Here is a 19,463-nt window from a genome sequence, read left to right on the forward strand (position 1 = left end):
TAAGGAACGTAGGGATGAATGTAAAAGATGGGGGAAGCCACGCAGCTACGGAAGTAGCTTGGCAGAGAGGAAAAGGTGTGGTTGGCACGCAAGTGGCAACTCGTCCTTTGTGGTGGGTAGGGAGTCTGGGCTGAGTAGTGCTATGGTTAACATCTCGCTAAGAGTAGCGGATCATTGTGGCTCATATTCTTGGAGTTTCGGGGCCAGAGGAGCTTAAGAGTAGCATTTACGGGCCTCGGATGCTGCGTCAAATGATACTATTATCATGGCACGGGTTTGGACGTGTAAAAATATAATTCCGACGCCAAGAATATCTGTAGCAGGATGAGGCCAAGAGTGCATCGCCGCCCCGTTAACAGACACTGCAAATTACGCCACCGTTGCCCCCAGTCTCCCAATAAACTGTTTGTATTTGGCACTCTGTAAATGGGTAAGGTATATGCGAAATTTGGTTGATTTTAATAATAATTGTGGTGTTGCTAAAAATTCTATCTTACACCCGTGATTATCCCAAATCACAAACCGCGACAGAAATCCTATCCTAGCATTTTTTGCAATCCAGGATTTAAAAAAAGTGAGATTGACTGACATTTTACATTTAATTGGTTAAAGCAGGCTACTTGAAAGTATAGTTTACTGCAACGTTCATGAACTAATTTCCAACGTAAGTTGAGTTACGTCTTAAACAGTAAATGGTAGCCCAAAGTTGGACCACTTCTTTCTACAGGAACCCCACTGTTTCGAGTGCCTGCAGTCCGCAGTCTGCCGGCACGGTAACTCAGCGTGTTCGTCAGAGGGTTAGCTGCCTTCTGCAATAAAAAAAAAATGAGTTAATGGATCAACGACGAGGTGAAACGGGTGTCTTGCGACGTCCGCACCAAGCAGATGCAACGAACGAAATCGAACAAAAATGAGATACCAAAAAAAAAGTGGCTAGCGTTACTACCTCTGTATCACGGGGTCCCGGGTTCGATTCCCGACAGGGTCGAGGATTTTCTCCGTCTGGGGACTGGGTGTTTGTGTTGTCCTCATCATCTAATCATCATTCGTATAGTGACTAGACTGTAAATGGAAAGATTGAAACCTGTACGGGCCCTGATGTCCACGCCCTACAAACCAACATCAGTATCATCATCCAGTGACTGCACAGTATATGTGGGAGCTTAAAAAAATAATAACTATTCTTTTTGTCAAAGAAGTGCACCAGCGACGTGCAGTTGGCAAAAGTGTATAGGTCACGTACTCCCAAGTATTGACATTTCTTCTTCTTTTTTTTGGATTCTCTTTCTATTTTTGGATTTTATTGTTATTTGAGTGAAAGGAACTACAGTGTTCTCGAAATTCTTTGGACGTATGATTTACGGGCTCAGCTACGCGCTGTAGAATTTTGCTTGTGAATGGTGAAACTACCATAAGCGTTGAACTTTTGAAAGAAGATGATGATACAGCTCAAACCGTATGTTAAGAATGAATAACTCTGTGCAGAAGTTTCCACTAATCAACTGGAAACGTGTGACTTTCCGCCTGAACTGGTGGTGCCCACATTTAGAATTTCGTTCGACCCACCCATTGTCTATGTCACAGAGTACCAGTGGACGACTGTTCTAATCTAAAATGATGTGAGTCACGAAGGTTTAACTCAAATAATGAGTATGTGTCGATTTGTAACAAATATATTTCGTCATCACGTGACCGAAGTACAGAAAGAACAGTGAGTGAATGTTTATTTTTCTTTCTTAAAACGTCATTGAATTCCTAAGGGACGGTACTGCTGAGTTCATCGGTCCCTAGACCTACACAGTACTTAAACTAACTTATGCTAAGAATCACACACACACACACACACACACACACACACACACACACACACACATGCCCGAGGGTGGTCTCGAATCTTCGGCGGGAGGTGACATGGCATCTCAAACCGCGCAGCACTCCACACGGCAGTGAATGTTTGCAAGAAACTCCATGAACCAACTGAAGTCACCCAGACTTACACAGAGATGATGATCACACGAAAAAAACTAAAAGTTTCTCAGCTGCGACACGTGGACAAACGTGCTGTCATCATAGAAGTGGTTAACAAAAGAGTTTTGGGCTTATAAATACAGAAGAGCCTTCATTCAGTACCAAACTGATAGTTTTAATTGTCTTTGGAATTATGTCTTCTGAAGTTTTACCTCATTGTCGAACAGTAAGCCTTTCGAAGAAGTTCAGTGACACATGTAGGAAAAGAAGACTCTAGATACTGGATGAAAACTCAATGTTACTTCACATTGACAACGCATCTGATGACTTTTTCAGTTAACGAGTTTGGTGAGAAAAATCAAACGACTGCTCTCCACCAGCCAGCCTTCTCCACATATTTCGCTGTACGTAACTTACTAGCGTTTCATGGATTTAAATTGGCAATGTAAGGGTTACGATTTCGAAATCATTGATGGCATTGGGGAGAATTTGACAAAGCATCTGGACGTCTTGTAACTATATACACGAAATGGAAATGAGAGAAAACCGCTAATATTGGAACGAAGCAGCATCCAACACCCATTGTGCAGTGGCTTGTAGAGTATATGTGACGATGTAGACGAACATCCTCAGCTTCAGAGTACAATATTTCGTTTATACTTAACAAGATGACATCTTGCTTGCCAAAATGCGGCGTTTGACATGTGATTTATTGCTAATTTAATGTGCCTGAGAGAAATATGACCTCGTCTCCAGCTGACTACAAAAATCTAAAAATGAGATCTATAAAATTAGGGATTACAACAGCGACCCTAATTATCTCAAAGTTCATGCTACGATTCAAATACGTCTATATAAAACTTTGAAATTACAAGAGGATTTGAGCAGCAGGAGATGAGTGTTGCAACTCTTATTCAGCGGTGTACTCCATAAAATAATACAATAACGTCGTAAAGAGTTGCTACTAAGAAGTGTTGATATAGACAGTTGAAAGACGCCTGTTGTTGGCTCTTTCATTCCTCACCAGATTTTTTGCGTTTTTGAAAATCTGTCACACGTATTTAACAGCTGTCCCTGAGATAGTGAGACAACAAGCAACAAAACATACCGATACTAATGTGATCGTAAATTCTTTGCATAACCACTGCATCGGAATGTTTGTTTTCGGTGAGCGCTTGGCCCTCAGCCAATCACGCGCCTCTGCGGCGGAATATAGGCGTGCCTTCTTTGTTCAAAGGTGGTCAGCCATTACCTTTCATGTAATGTAATTCGACAGCTAAGAACTGTCTGGTTTTGGAGCTATATTTGATGGACAACACTCTTCGGACGAAATTACTTTTGTCTGATAGAGAATTATGACGTTGAACGATTTGTAAAAATCGCAAGATTACCGGTAAGACAATTCCAAGTTATTGTGCAATGATGAATTCTGTGCTACTCAGGGTGTTCATATGTAATGGTGGTGGGTGATAGAGAGAGAGTGCGAATTTATCAAGTATTGAGAAGTTGGTTACTGCATCATTTCTAATCCCATTTCTGTCTGTTTTATATTCGATTCCTTCAAAGCAAGTTTTATGAGAAAGCGTATTGTATTGTATTAACCGGGGGCCTAGAAACGACGGAGAGGCTCCGTCCCCGCCGCAGCCGCAGTGGTCCACAACCCCACGACGACTACCGCAGTCCACTTCACCCCTCCACCGCCCCACTCCGAACCCCTCTTTCAGAGGGTTATTGTGCCGTTCGGCCCCCGGTGGACCCCCTCAGGGAATGTCTCGCTCCAGACTAGTGGAATCCCTATGTTTGCGTGGTAGATTGATGGTGATGTACGCGTACGTGGAGAACTTGTTTGCGCATCAATCGCCGACACAGTGTAGCTGAGGCGGAATAAGGGGAACCAGCGCGCATTCGCCAAGGCAGATGGAAAACCGCCTAAAAACCATCTACAGACTAGCCGGCTCACCGGACCTCCACACAAGTCCGGATGGCGGATTTGTGCCAGTGACCACGCTCTCCTTTCCAATCCGTAAAGCGGTGCGTTAGACAGCACGGCTAACCGTGTGGGCATGGGAAAGAGTAGGTCGGCTTGCTGAAAGATATCGGATTGTTGCTCCCACGTTGTAAGCTTTTCAGAAATGTTGGATATGCATACATTGTCAACTTGTAATTTGTGTCTGTGTTTTTGAGGAGCAATACAGTGTTATTACAAATGATTGAAGCGATTTCACAGCTCTACAATAACTTTATTATTTGAGATATTTTCACAATGTTTTTCACACACATACAAAAACTCAAAAAGTTTCTTTTAGGCATTCAAAAATGTTCGATATGTGCCCCTTTAGTGATTCGGCAGATATCAAGCGGCTAATCAAGTTCCTCCCACACTCGGCGCAGCATGTCCCCATCAATGAGTTCGAAAGCATCGTTGATGCGAGCTCGCAGTTCTGGCACGTTTCTTGGTAGAGGAGGTTTAAACACTGAATCCTTCACATAACCCCGCTGAAAGAAATCGCATGGGGTTAAGTCGGGAGAGCGTGGAGGCCATGACATGAATTGCTGATCATGATCTCCACCACGACCGATCCATCGGTTTTCCAATCTCCTATTTAAGAAATGCCGATCATCATGATGGAAGTGCGGTGGAGCACCATCCTGTTGAAAGATGAAGTCGGCGCTGTCGGTCTCCAATTGTGGCATGAGCCAATTTACCAGCATGTCCAGATACACGTGTCCTGTAACGTTTTTTTTTCGCAGAAGAAAAAGGGGCCGTTAACTTTAAACCGTGAGATTGCACAAAACATGTTAACTTTTGGTGAATTGCGAATTTGCTGCACGAATGCGTGAGGATTCTCTACCGCCCAGATTCGCACATTGTGTCTGTTCAGTTCAACATTAAGAAAAAATGTTGCTTCATCACTGAAAACAAGTTTCGCACTGAACGCATCCTCTTCCATGAGCTGTGGCAACCGCGCCGAAAATTCAAAGCGTTGGACTTTGTCATCGGGTTTCAGGGCTTGTAGCAATTGCAAACGGTAAGGCTTCTGCTTTAGCCTTTTCCGTAAGATTTTCCAAACCGTCGGCTGTGGTACGTTTAGCTCCCTGCTTGCTTTATTCGTCGACTTCTGCGGGCTACGCGTGAAACTTGCCCGCACGCGTTCGTTCAACCGCTTCTTCGCTCACAGCAGGCCGACCCGTAGATTTCCCCTTACAGAGGCATCCAGAAGCTTTAAACTGCGAATACCATGGCCGAATGGAGTTAGCAGTTGGTGGATCTTTGTTGAACTTTATCCTGAAGTGTCGTTGCACTGTTATGACTGACTGATGTGAGTGGATTTCAAGCACGACATACGCGTTCTCGGCTCCTGTCGCCATTTTGTCTCACTGCGCTCACGAGCACTCTGGCGGCAGAAACCTGAAGTGCGGCTTCAGCCGAACAAAAATCTATGAGTTTTTCTACGTAGTTGTAGTGTGTCGTGACCATATGTCAATGAATGGAGCTACAGTGAATTTATGAAGTCGCTTCAATCATTTGTAATAGCCCTGTATATTCGTTGATAAAATCACGTGTTTTTCTCGGTCACTTCTAGCTAGACTATTTCTTTAAGTCATGTTTTACTCACATGTAATGAATGTAGACTATAGTTATCAGATTAACATGATATTAGGCGAACAGTGGTTGAAAAAAAACATGTTCTGAATACGTTACGTCTTGTGAAGCAAGGTTGGAATCAGTTGACAGATTTCGGCACGTTATCTCTGTTGTTGTTGATGATGTTGTTGTGGTCTTCAGTCCTGAGACTGGTTTGATGCAGCTCGCCATGCTACTCTATCCTGTTCAAGCTTCTTCATCTCCCACTACCCACTGCCTCCCACATCCTTCTGAATCTGCTTAGTGTAGTCATCTCTTGGTCTCCCTCTACGATTTTTACCCTCTACACTGCCCTCGAATACTAAATTGGTGATCCCTTGATGCCTCAGAACATGTCCTACCAACCGATCCCTTCTTCTGGTCAAGTTGTGCCACAAACGTCTCTTCTCCCCAATTCTATTCAATAGTTCCTCATTAGTTATGTGATCTACCCATCTAATCTTCAGCATTCTTCTGTAGCACCACATTTCGAAAGCTTCTATTGTCTTCTTGTCCAAACTATTTATAGTCCATGTTTCACTTCCATGCGTGGCTACAAATACTTCCCGAAACGTCTTTCTGACAATCCTCTATACTCGATTGTAACTAATTTCTCTTCTTCAAACACGTTTTCCTTGCCATTGCCTGTCTACATTTTGTATCCTCCCTACTTCGACCATCATCAGGTATCTTGCTCCCCAAATAGTAAAACCCATTTACTACTTTAAGTGTCTCATTACCTCATCTAATTCCCTCAGCATCACCAGACTTAATTCGACTATATTCCATTATCCACGTTTTGCTTTTGTCGAAGTTCATCTTATATCCTCCTTTCAAGATAATGTCTATTGCGTTCAGCTGCTCTTCCAGATCCTTTGCTGTCTCTGACAGAATTACAATATCATCGGTGAACCTGAAATTTCTTATTTCTTCTCCACGGATTTTAATTCCAAGTCTGAATTTAGCTTTTGTTTCCCTTACTGCTTGCTCAAGATACAGACTGAATAAAATCGGAGATAAGCTACAACCCTGTCTCACTCCTTTCCCAACAAATGCTTCCATTTTATGCTCCTCTACTCTTATAACTGCCATCTGGTTTCTGTACAAATTGTAAATAGCATTCTCTCCCTATATTTTACCCCTGCCACCTTCAGAATTTGAGAGAGTATTCCAGTCAACATTCTCAAAAGCTGTCTCTGACTCTACAAATGCTAGAAGCGTAGGTTTGCCTTCCCTTAATCTATGTTCTAAGGAAAGTCGTAAGGTCAGTATTGCCTCACGTGTTCCAACACTTCTACAGAATCCAACGTGATCTTCCCTGAGGTCGGCTTCCACAAGTTTTTCCATAGGTCTGTAAAGACGACTTACTAATCTGAGAGTTCGGTAATTTTCACATCTGTCAAAGGGTTTGGAATTATTATGTTCCTCTTGAAGTCTAGTGGTATTTCTCCTGTCTCATACATCTTGCTCACCAGATGATAGAGTTTTGTCAAGTCTGGCTCTCCCAAGACTATCAGTAGTTCCAATGAAATGTTGTCTTCTCCGGGGGCCTTGTTACCACTTAGGTGTTTCAGTGCACTGTCAAACTCTTCACGCAGTATCATATCTAAACGTTTCATCGTCATCTACTTCCCATTTCCATAAGATTGTCTTCAAGTACATCTCCCTTGTATAGGCCCTCTATATACTCCTTCCACCTTTCTGCTTTCCCTTCTTTGCTTAGAAATGGGTTTCTGTCTGTGCTCTTGATATTCATACAAGTGGTTCTCTTTTCTCCAAATGTCTCTTTTTCCTGTAGGGAGTATCTACCTTACCCCTAGTGAGATAAGCCTCTACATCCTTACATTTGTCCTCTAGCCATTCCTACTTAGCCATTTTTAGCTTTTCGTCGACCTAGTTTTTGAGACATTTGTATTCTTTTTGCCTGCTTCATTTACTGCATTTTTATATTTTCTCCTTTCATCAATTAAATTCCATAAATCTTCTGTTACCCAAAGATTTCTACTGGACCTCATCTTTTTAGTTTCTTGGATCCTCTGGTGCCTTCACTATTTCATCTCTCAAAGTTACACATTCTTTTTCTACATTATTTCTTGCCCCCATTCCTGTCATTTGTTCCCTACTACTCTCTCTGAAACTCTCTGCAACCTCTGGTTCTGTCAGTTTATTCAGGTCCCATCTCCTTAAATTCCCAACTCTTTGTAAATTCTTCAGTTTTAATCCACAGTGCATAATCAATGGATGCCCTGGAAATGTCTTACAATTTAAAACCTGGTTCCTAAATCTCTGTCTTACCATTATATAATTTATCTGAAACCATCCAGTATCTCCAGACCTCTTCCATGTATACAACCTCCTTTCATAATTCTTGAACCAAGTGTTATCTATGATTAAGTTACACTCTGAGTTAAATTCTACCAGGCGGCTTCCTCTTTCATTTCTTACCCCCATTCCATATTCCCCTACTACGTTTTCTTCTCTCCCTTTTCCTACTACCGAATTCCAGTCACCCATGACTATTAAATTTTCGTCTCCCTTCACTATCTGAATAATTTCTTTTATCTAATCACATATTTCCTCAATCTCTTCGTCATCTGCGGAGCTAGTTGGCATTTAAACTTGTACTACTGTGGTAGGTGTGGGCTAGGTGTCTATCTTGGCCAGAGTAATGCGTTCACTATGCTGTTTGTAATAGTTTACCCGCACTCCTATTTTTCTTTATTCATTAACCTTCTCTTTCATTACCCCTTCTTGATTTTGTATTTATAACCTTGTATTCACCTGATCAGTAGTTTTGTTCCTCCTGCCACCGAAATTCACTATTTCTCACTATTTCTAATTTTAACCTATCCATTTCCCCTATTAAATTTTCTAACCAAACTGCCCGCTTAAGGGATCTCACATTCCACGCTCCGATCCGTAGAACGCCAGTTTTCGTTTCCTTATGTAATCATAATGACACTATTTCTCGTCACCAGTAACGGTAAAGGATAGGAATGGCCTCTTTCGTTCACGATTAAGTTCATGACAAGCAAGCAGAGATGCACATCTGACCACCAATTGATTTATGGGATTTTGCCTCAGAGCATGAGGTATACCAAATTTTTGAACATTCCCCATTGCATGCAAATGTCGCACTGTTGTTGAATGATCATAAATCATCACATTGCATGTTCTCGAGTACAATGACGTGGTTAATTGTGGGTCAATGCGTTAGAATGATCTTCATCAAACCCTGAAGATCTTCCTCAAAGGAGAAAACCATTTTCTTGTCTTGCTCTGTCCAACAGCATTCTCCTCATAGGTGTCGTAAATGTTTCTCGCTGTCTCCGCTGCTGTCATCTCTCTTTTGAACTCGAACAGAAGAACGTATGGAGAATGTTCCGATTTCTCCACCTGGCACTCCATTTTCTAGCACCCACAGTTCCTCTCAACAACTCCAGGTGACCAAATGACGATATGTGAACTCAAATAGCAACAGTGAAGTACAAATAAAAAATGAGAATCGATAAATGTATCCCTATGGCAAAAGGAAAATCAACGAAAAGGAGAACGTGTGAGTGCTATCGAATGCCCTAGAAATATGTTTAGCTATTACATTCACTGTGAATAGATGAACTCATACTTGGGATACTGCAGATCGCTACAGATGTGAAGCTAACACCAATTGGGAGTACCTGTTGCTTTCATGGATCTATTTAATCATGTATTCCTTACTACACTGAGACGTGGAGGTCCATCTTGTGTCAGTTATATGGTATTTAGAGCTGTGTAAGTACTCTTGAGGGATTATGGTGAGCCACTTAGCACGAATTATCTTTTCATGGGCATTGCAATTTTCGTTTTGCATATCACTGTAACATCAGGGCTTGCACATCACTACTGGGAAAAGTGATTAATGTTATTACTAAAAACAGTCGCACCTTTTAACGACTAGTTGTTAGAGACAAACGCTTAAAGACTAAAGACTGTGAAACAGTTGCCGAGCAAATTATAGTACTGAAAGAATTGCCAGAAGTAGACTGACTTGCGATTTTGGTTTGAAAAAAGGGCAGTAATATCGAATATGAAGATTAATTCAATCAATGTAATCACAATATACAAAACAATGAAACTCGTGAATGTGCTTTAAATATCTAGCCTACAAGGATACTAAAAATGTACTTCGTAATGGTGCCATGAATGCAAAAACTAAGGAAATTTAAATTACCTTCCAGACTACGCAAATCATTTACAGCAAGAAGTGCTAACCCGCAAAGACCACAATGTGTCCTTACAGATCAGTAGATCTAGGATTCTTACCCGCTCCCAGAGACGTTTACTTGCAGAAACAGAAATGAAAGAGACAAAAATATTGCAGCGTAAGCCTACACTGCGTCCAAATTATCAAGAAGAACGACATGTGCATAACAAAGTGAAATGTCAAATAATTTATAAAATAGAATCGAAAGCTACGGACACGATTCGAAACGCAGCAATCGATTTTACGGTCATACGAGAAGAATGAATGACATTATATGGACTAAGAATCATTTATGTTCCATAGCTCCCAATGCATAGTCGTATGGCCTCGTAGCTGCCGAATCATCAAAATACTGTCATAAAAATTATAACTAATTAAACAAATAGAGTAGAACGATTAAAATACAGCTGTCAATGATATTACATGTATGTCATTAAACCTTGACGATGTATACGTCAATAGATAACAGCAGTAACAGATCTGTAGTGAAAGGGAAGAAATAAAAATTAATATCGTACAGCAGCCAGTGTGGAGACTCTATACAAATACGTCACCTTCCGACTAAAGACACTTTCACTTTCATCGTTTCGAACCCTAAACACCGCAATACTTAACCCTAGAGCAGATAAGTAAACAAACAAATACCACACAAAATTGAAATAAGTTTAAAGCAGCTATAGTGACGTATGGGAGTTTACAACAGGAGAAACGAGCTGGTGCAAAAGGCAGAAAATGGTTCAAATAGCTCTACGCACTACGGGACTTAACGTCTGAGGTCATCAGTCCCGTTGAACTACGTGAACCTAACTAACCTAAGGACATCACACACATTTATGCCTGAGGCAGGATTCAAACCTGCGACCGTAGCAGCCGCGTGGTTTCGGACTGAAGCGCGTAGAACCGCTCGACCCAAAAGGTTGAGATGAAGTAGTTCCTACACACAGAGCTTCAATGAAGGAATACCGACATCAACTGTCATAACTGTGGTGAGCTACCGTGATCATGTTGGCCGACTAACAAAATGGATGAATAAACGAAAATATATGTTTGTCATTTCAGCAAAGTTTCGTATGTGACCCTGTAGAGAAGAGGACGCGATGAGAGTAGGCACACAGCGACCTACCTGGATAGTAGCGCCCACTAACAAGCCTCTTGTGGGATTCGGGAGCCATGCCCGTCTCGGATCGTATACTTCCGGCTGATCAACGGGGAGAGCTAGTGTGTCGGCCAGTCTGGATGTGGCTTTTAGGCAGTTTCCCACATCCGACTATCAGAATACTGGGCTGGTTCCCACGTTCCACCTCAGTTGCACTACTCATAAACATCTTGAAAAACATTCTCACATTTCCACATAGGACAACACAAGACGCTAGTATGTTGGGTACACAAATAACGTCAGGTTTCGGAACGGGTGGCGACAGGAAGAGCACCTCTACAACGTCTACCAGTGGTATTTTCAAAACCGCATTAACTTGCCGGCGCCCTGAACAGGTGAGATAAGGTTGGGATGGAGAGGAGAGCGGGCGTACCTGCGTAGATACGGCGGTTGGGGTCCGAGACGTGGCCGAAGGCATTCACCACCCGCTGCGGAGCGTCCAGCCACTTGGCGGCCTCTCCTGCGTGGCAGCCGAGGTGCGCCAGGTAGAGGAAGAGCGGCCTCTGCGGGTCGTGCTCAGCTATCAGCCTCTCCGCCTCCTCCGTGAACACGTCCGTCACGTAGCGACCGGAGTACTCCCACGCCGTCCGCATGTTGTCGCGCATGTCGTAGCCGCTCATGTTCTGCAATGATATCACGGAAAAGCGTCGGTAAAGAGCGCTGGCGATCACGTTTCTCGCGAGGAAATTCAAGTATTGAAGTGTTCCAGACGTCTTACTACAACAAGTTACAGTAACACCTTTTCACGACATCAGAGTGACGTACATTTGAAGAATTGTCACAGTGAATAGGAACCAGTTTCTATGAATATTTGGGAGATACACGGGCCAGTCACAGTAACTTGAATACCACCTACGGTGAATCTACGTCTTCATCTACATCATATTTCAAAAGCCACCTAATGGTGTGTGTCAGAGAGTATTTTCGGTTCCACTATCTGATCCCTCCAACCCTGTTCCACTCGCGAATAGTACGTGTGAAGAATGATTTTCGGTAAGCCTCTGTATTGGCTCTAAATTCTCGAATTTTCCTCTCGTGTTCAATACGCGACATGTATGTGGTGGGAAGTAATATGTTGTCCGACTACTCCTGGAAAGTAAACTCTCCCGAACGGGCCACGAAGGACCGACGGTACCGACCGGTCGCCGTGGCATCCTTAGTCGATCGGCGTCCCTGGATGTGGACATGGAGGGGCACGTGGTCAGCACACTGCCCCCGGCCGTAGGTCAGTTTCCGAGATCGGAGCCGCTACTTCTCAATGAAGTAGCTCCTCAGTTTTGCCTCGCAAGGGCTGAGTGCCCAGCCCGACAGCGCTTAACTGACGGGAATCAGTGTTACCATGGTGGCAATACCGTTGGCCTCCTGAAAAGTGCTGTCCCGAAATTTCAATAGTAACCCTCTCCATGATGCACAACGCCTGTCTTTTAACGTCTGTCAGTGGAGTTTGTTTGGCATCACCGTAATGCTCTTTCGCCAGCTAAAGGATTCCTTGACGAAACGTGCAGCTCTTCGCTGGATATTCTCTACTTCCTCTATCAGTCCTAGCTGATAGGGATCCCATATAGTGAACAATACTCAAGATTCGGCCTTATAAGCCACTTGTGACGTGGTTGATTTACATTTCCTTAAGATTCTTCTGATGAGTCTGAGTCTGCTGTCTGATTTTCGTACTATCTGCTTTATATTGTCGTTCCACTTAAGGTCGCTCTAGATAGTCACGCCTCAATATTTTACGGCAGACCCTGTCTCCAGCTGTATGCCTTCAATAGTGCAGCTGTAGAGTAGTGGCTCTCTTTTCCTATGTATTTACGTTCAGATTCGACTACCAGAGGCTGCTCCAATCATAAATTCTCTGCTGTCAATTCTTACAATCATATGATGTTACTACTTTGGCATAGAAAACTGCGTCAACGTGGAATAATCACGTGCGAACGCTGGGTGGTGGACGTAGCATTGGGATGAATACAAAGCGAGTCGAGGGGATGCCGGCAACACTGCAGTCGTTGTCGTACTGATCAAAGGGAGCCCTTTATTTGCGTCTATAAGGGCATCGTCACTGGCTTTCGGGCTAAGGGTGGAAGCTTTACCGAAACGTCTACGATAGCAGACAGTTTCCGTGCTGCTACAGTTAGAGTACACTGTTACTGTTGTTGTGGTCTTCGGTCCAATAATATTTAGAGTGTACTGTTGTTAATGTTGTGGTCTTCAGTCCCAATAATATTTATAGCAATAATAAGGAAATAAGAACGGCCGCTAGGAGTAAGAGAATGGAAGAAGATGAAATCCTAAGTGTCGCAGACGAACCATTCCTCGCTAACGAATCTCCAGCAGTATTGTCAGTAAGCTGGAAAAGAGAGATTCGAACGATTGTTTACAAGTTATTGAATTTCACAACAACTGCACAACATACGAAGTAAAGGAAGACATTTTTAGAGCCGATGAAGATGACAGGTTATACAAAGATCCTGCTGTGAAGGAAAAGGAAGTAATAACATTAGGAGAAACATGTGACACTAATCATTTAAGACCCAACAAAATATGTTGTTGTTGTGCTCTTCAGTCCAGAGTATGGTTTGATGCAGCTCTACATGCTACTCTATCCTGTGCAAGCTTCTTCATCTCCAAGCAAGTACTGCAACCTACGCGCTTCTGAATATGCTTACTGCATTCATCTCTTTATCCTCCACCCTGCCCTCCAATACCAAATTGGTGATCCCTTGATGCCTCAGAACGTGTCCTACCAACCGAGTCTTTCTTCTAGTCAAGTTGTGCCATCCATAAAGTCCTCCCCAATTGTGTTCAGTATCTTCTCATTAGTTACGTGATCTACCCATCTAATCTGCAGCATTCTTCTGTAGAATCACACTTCGAAAGCTTCTATTCTCTTACCGTCCTATGCCTGGCAGAATGGCGCTATCGAAAGCCGGCGCTGATGCAACAGGACTGAACAAGAGCTGGTGAGATGTGTAAGGGCGAGTAGACGAACAATGTTGTGAAAGGAATCACCCAGAAAACCAAGGGCTTCCAACAATACCTCCTCGTTGCTGCGTAGGTGCTTCCACAGCAGGTGCCTAATTCATCGACCCATACTGACTACTACTTCACAGGCAATGAAGGCTGAAGTTTGCACGTCAGTACCTCAATTGGACGTCCACGACAGATAGCCTTTTCAAATGAACAACGTTTTATGCTCCGTCAGACAGACTGTTGTTGGCGTGTGCGGCGTGAAATGCCAGAAAGCCAACACCATGCACGCGTTATGGTCTGGCGAATGTCCTCGTGGCACTTCCTGGGTGATCTCGTCATTCTGGAAGGCTCAGTGCGTGAACACAAATAGGCATCTGTCCTCGCGGACCAGGTCCACCACTACACGCAGCTTTTTGTTTCGTGTGAGAAAAAATTGTTTATATGGCTCTGAGCACTATGGGACTTAATTTCTGAGAACTACTTAAACCTAACTAACATACGGGCAACACACACATCCATACCGAGGCAGGATTCGAACCTGCGACAGTAGCGGTCGCGCGGTTCCAGACTGCACCACCTAGAACCGCTCGGCCTCTCCGGCCAGCATCGTGGGAGAGGACATCTACCAGCAGGGCAATGTCACACAGCTCGCAGTGCATGTGTTTGGTCCGAGGAGCATCAGTATGAGTCCACTGTACTCCCCTGGTCAAAATCCTCCTAGTATCTAAACCCAAGCGAGATTCTGTGGGTGCACCCCAATCGGGCTGTTCGCGCCATGTGGCGTCATCCGAGAAACCGAGCTCAGCTAGCCACACTGGATTCGGCATGGCTCCACATCCCAACCGGTACGTACTAGAACCTCACTGATTTTCTTCCAGCACGCCTCACAGTGTTCCGCACTATAATAGGTGGTTATTTAGTCTCGTCATAGATGGCCACAGTAATGGCACTGGACAGTCTATTCACAGTTATGTGCAGATATCATCTGTGTAATAAAGGAGTAAAATGTCCGTTGTAGACTGTATTGTGCTTTATTGAAGGCGTGCTGTTAGCTAATTCTGACCGTGAGTCATTATCAAGAACATTTACCATGTCAGGTATTACACATCGTGCTCATGACACTGTAAATCTGCTTGATAACGGCTCACGGTTGAAATTAGCTAAAAGTACAATACAGCCTACAAAGGACAATTAATTCTTTTGTTAAACACCTAGAGACTGTGGATCCCGAGGGAAGCCAAAACTTCTTATTATTTTTCTGTTGCCTTTTTGTCCGCGAAGTCAGCATTGTTACATGGGATTTGGTAAAGTTAGTTCATAAGATGGTCATATGGCGTTGCTGACGCCACGTCTCCCCACGGGAAGGAACATGCTTTTCCTTTGTTTCCTATCAGTCTCCGTCTAGTGTAGCTCTCGCTCAAATGGTTCAAATGGCTCTGAGAACTAAGGGACTGAACATCTATGGTCATCAATCCCCTAGAACTTAGAACTACTTAAACTTAACTACCCTGAGGACATCACACAACACCCAGGCATCACCAGGGAGAGAAAATCCCTGACCCAGCCGGGAATCGAACCCGAGCGCGGGAGGCGAGAACGATACCGCACGACCACGAGCTGCGGACTGTAGCCCTCGTTTTGAAGTGTGGCAACGATCTGAAGTGTTTGCGTAAAGGCTACACGAGGCGGAGCCAGTCCGGTATTTACCAAATTTTATGTGGGAAACTGCCTAAAAATCTTACTCAGCCTAGCCAGCTCATCTGTCCACAATGTTAATCTGCGAGGGGTATCGATCCGGGACATTCTCACCTCTCCGTGTCCCAGAAGTGGCGCGTTAACATTCTCGGCAGCCCGAGCGGGTTCTATCAACAGCCGCTGCCGGACAGAAAAGGTTGCAACACCAGGAACGATGGCAAATATCATAGCTTGTGAGCGTATAAGTTATAATGATAAAAACCCATAACAGAGTTTGTGATTGATTTGGAAGACATACACTTCAAAATTTAGTACCCAGAGCTAGAACGTCTGCAAGCTGCAACAACAGTTTAATTGTCGATGGACGTAGGATCGACGTCAGTCTGGATGACATACACGCATAAATTATTCGATTCTGCTTCAGTGCTATGCCAGAGTTCCTACATCGTTGTGTCTGACGGGTGATGGCATGCTAGTCTTTCAGCAGCTCATGACTGGGTGTTTCCTGTGGTAGATACATCTGAAGAACATGTTGGTCAGTGTACTCAGTGTACACGAACGTGAGCACAGCACGAGAAGCAAGTGGTCTTGCGTTATATTGTTGAGAGATGGCATTAGAGTCACCTCTGAAGTAGGACACAGTCACTGCTCTTAGCTCATCGGAAATGTATTGACTGCGAACCAAATTGCGGGTTTGTGAACCAGACGTAACGTGTTGTGTGCCATACCATCACGCCAGCTGCTTGAGCCGTTACTGTTTATTCTCATCGGAGCCTGCACGCATCAATACCTCTCTCGTTACTGCTGTATGGTGATCGAGGATTTATCTGAAACGACGACGTGGTCATACTACTGTGCCCATTGTTTTCATTCGGAACAGCAATGTCGGCCCTCCCACCTCTTCTGCCATATCGACGGAATCTGAAACGATGGTTGCCGTGGTGACAATCTGAAGTGTCTCACACGTCGACGCACTGTTCCTGTGGGGAAACGCCTAGCTGCAGACAAGCACAATTTCCATGTCAAGATATATGACGTGGCTTTATCCTCTGTGGTCGCTCGAACTATATTTCTGCTTGCTCAGCGGCTACCTTCATTTACATATACGCCATACTTGGCAAGCTACCATATGGTGTGAGGAGGAGGTTACTTAAGGTACAACTAACTGATTTCCCATACCCTATACCACTCTTCAAAGGTGAGCGGGATTATCGGTTAGCTCTCATTTCTCTAATTTCTCGTCGTAGTCATTACGCAAGTTGTATGTTGCAGAAAATAATATGTTGTCCGAATGTTCCTGGAAAGTGCTGTGTCGAAATTTCAATAGTAAACCTCTCCTTGATGCACAATACGTCTCTTGTAAAGTCTGTCACCGGGGTTTCGTCGGACGTCCTAGTCCTCCCTTGGGCATGTGTGTATTGTCCTTAGCGTAAGTCAGTTTAAGTCTGATTAAATAGTGCGTAAGCCTAAGGACCGATGACCTCAGCAGTTTGGCCCCATAAGAACTTGCCACAAATCTCTAAATTTTCACTGGGGTTTCTGGAGCATGTCGGCAACGCATTCACGCCCCTTAAATGATCCCGTGACGAAATCCGCCGCTCTTCGTTGGATCTTCTCTACCCCTTCTGTCAGTCCTACATGGCAACGATCACATATTGATGAAAAATACTCAGGTATCGTTCGAACAAGTGCCACATAAGCCACATCCTTCGTCGATGAACTATATTTGTTTAAGTTTCTTTCTATAAATCTCAGTCTGGCAATGGTTTTTCTTACTGTGTTTCATGTGGAGATTCCACTTAAGGTCAATCTCAATAGATACTTGTAGATATTTTACGGTAGATACAGTTTCCAGCAGTTTCTCATCAGTAGTGTTGTCGTAAAATAGTTGCTTTCTTTTCCTGTGCATGCGCAGTATATTACGTTTATTTACTTTCAGGTTCGACTACCAGAGTCTGTACCATTCATCAATCCTATGCAAGTATGAAACTTCCTGGCAGATTAAAACTGTGTGCCGGACCGAGATTCGAACTCGGGACCTTTACTGCCATCAGTACCTCGTCTCCTACTTTCCAAACTTGAGAGCACTTGCCCGCGGAGGGCATAGGTCCGACGCTTTTTACTAGATCATTTATATGTATTGTAAACAGTAACGGTCTTATTTCACTTCCTAGGGGTACTTCGGAAAGTACCGTTACATCTGCCCATTTGGTTCCGTTAAGAATGGCGAGTTGAGCTCTACCTGCAAGGAGGTGTTGAATCCAGTCGCAAATCTCCGGCGATACTCGATAAACTCGTAATTTTATCACTAAACGGCAGGCCAAGACAAACAATGCCTTCCTGAAGTCGAGGAACTCGGCATCAACATGAGCACCGTTGTCTACGGCGCTGTGGATCTCATGGATGAACAGAACGAGCTGAGTTTCGCAAGATTTGTTTTGCAGAACCCGTATTCATTTTTAAGGATGAGATTTTCGCTCTCCAGAAACGTCATAATTCTTGAGAATAAAACTTGGTCCGTAATTATACAACACACTGACGAGAACAATAAAGCTCTATAGCTGTAGGCTTCTTTTTTACGACCCTTCTTGAAAAATGGAATAACTGTGCTTTTTCCATTTTGTGGGTATCCTTCGTTGCCCCAGCGATATAAGGCGGGATTCTTCTAGGTGTGTCATCTGATCCTGTTGACCTTGCAATACTGAGCGACTGTACATTGATGGGAAAGGAAGGACAACCCAAATGATGCGTTGGAATCATGCATGGCTTCAAAAGGGTTCTCCTGAACCCATCAATTCCATGATCACATGAGAGCAGCACCAACCCGACCTACACTAACGTCTAATTCAGAGAACCATAACCCGCAGTCCTTACAGGTTACGATCCTGCTGGTCTCGAATGGAGACACGTCTTAGTAGGCATATGTCTTCGTTTGAGTAGGCATAGCAAGGTCTTTAATAACCAATACTCAAATGCGACATCTGAATGAGAAATCCGCTGCGTAATCTTTCCCAATGTTCAGAATGACGACGATGTTAGTGCTACCTATTGCTTGCGATTTCGCTGAAATGCTACTGATTTGCGTATCCAAACGTGGGGTACACCACATGCCAACCTGACGTTTGTCTCACTGTGTTACAGCTTTAATGTCTGGCAGTGCAGATGTCGTCCAGCTTCGTTCCGGGTTTTACATTTGGCCCAAAGTGTGAGACGTCGAAGACACCTCCGTCTGCTGTGTTGTTGACCTAATGTTTACACAGAGCTCTGTCTGCTATTCTGATCAAAAACCATCAATACGAGATCCAGCTATAAAGCAAACCGGGGAACTAAAACCTAGCACGCTTTATTGATAATTACATTAACGAAGTCAGGAATACACTGAACTGCTTGATGTGACTTATTCGTTTTATTAACTGTACTTGTCGGTAAATAATAAAAATAATAACAGTGATTACAGTAGACCTATTACAAATCAAATATTAGGTTGTAATTACACTGGTTGTTGTATTGTTTTGGCCTAGATCTTCGTTTATTGGAAACTGTTATTGCATGCAGAAAGGAACGTAAGCCTTAGTCCTTATCATTTTACATGCCAACACGTTCCCACACTGAAATACTGCCTGAAGTCGTTAGACGCATCTTAATACCGTAACATTTCTTTCTGTGCTATCAGTCATCTGTGTACTCCAACTATCAATTGCGTTTCTTACATGTCATCACCGTCCCTCCTCAAGTCGCATCCATTTCCCACTCTATGATTATTAGGGATCTCCTAGTCGACAGCAGATTTTTTTTCTAGATATGAGTAC

The 19,463-nt window shown here is 43.6% G+C and overlaps 1 protein-coding gene across 2 annotated transcripts in view; it reads right to left on the minus strand.

The window, feature by feature from the left end:
* The window catches only part of LOC126354584 (arylsulfatase B-like), a 64,790-nt gene that overhangs the window by 17,743 nt on the left and 27,584 nt on the right, over positions 1 to 19,463 (minus strand). For both annotated transcript variants that reach the window (XM_050004332.1, XM_050004331.1), the window contains exon 5: positions 11,366 to 11,615. In XM_050004332.1, coding sequence (XP_049860289.1) covers positions 11,366 to 11,615 — 250 coding nt within the window. The remainder of the gene's footprint in view (positions 1 to 11,365; positions 11,616 to 19,463) is intronic.

The sequence above is a fragment of the Schistocerca gregaria genome, chromosome 3 (assembly GCF_023897955.1).
Source record: "Schistocerca gregaria isolate iqSchGreg1 chromosome 3, iqSchGreg1.2, whole genome shotgun sequence".
In the NCBI taxonomy this organism is placed as follows: Eukaryota; Metazoa; Arthropoda; class Insecta; order Orthoptera; family Acrididae; genus Schistocerca; species Schistocerca gregaria.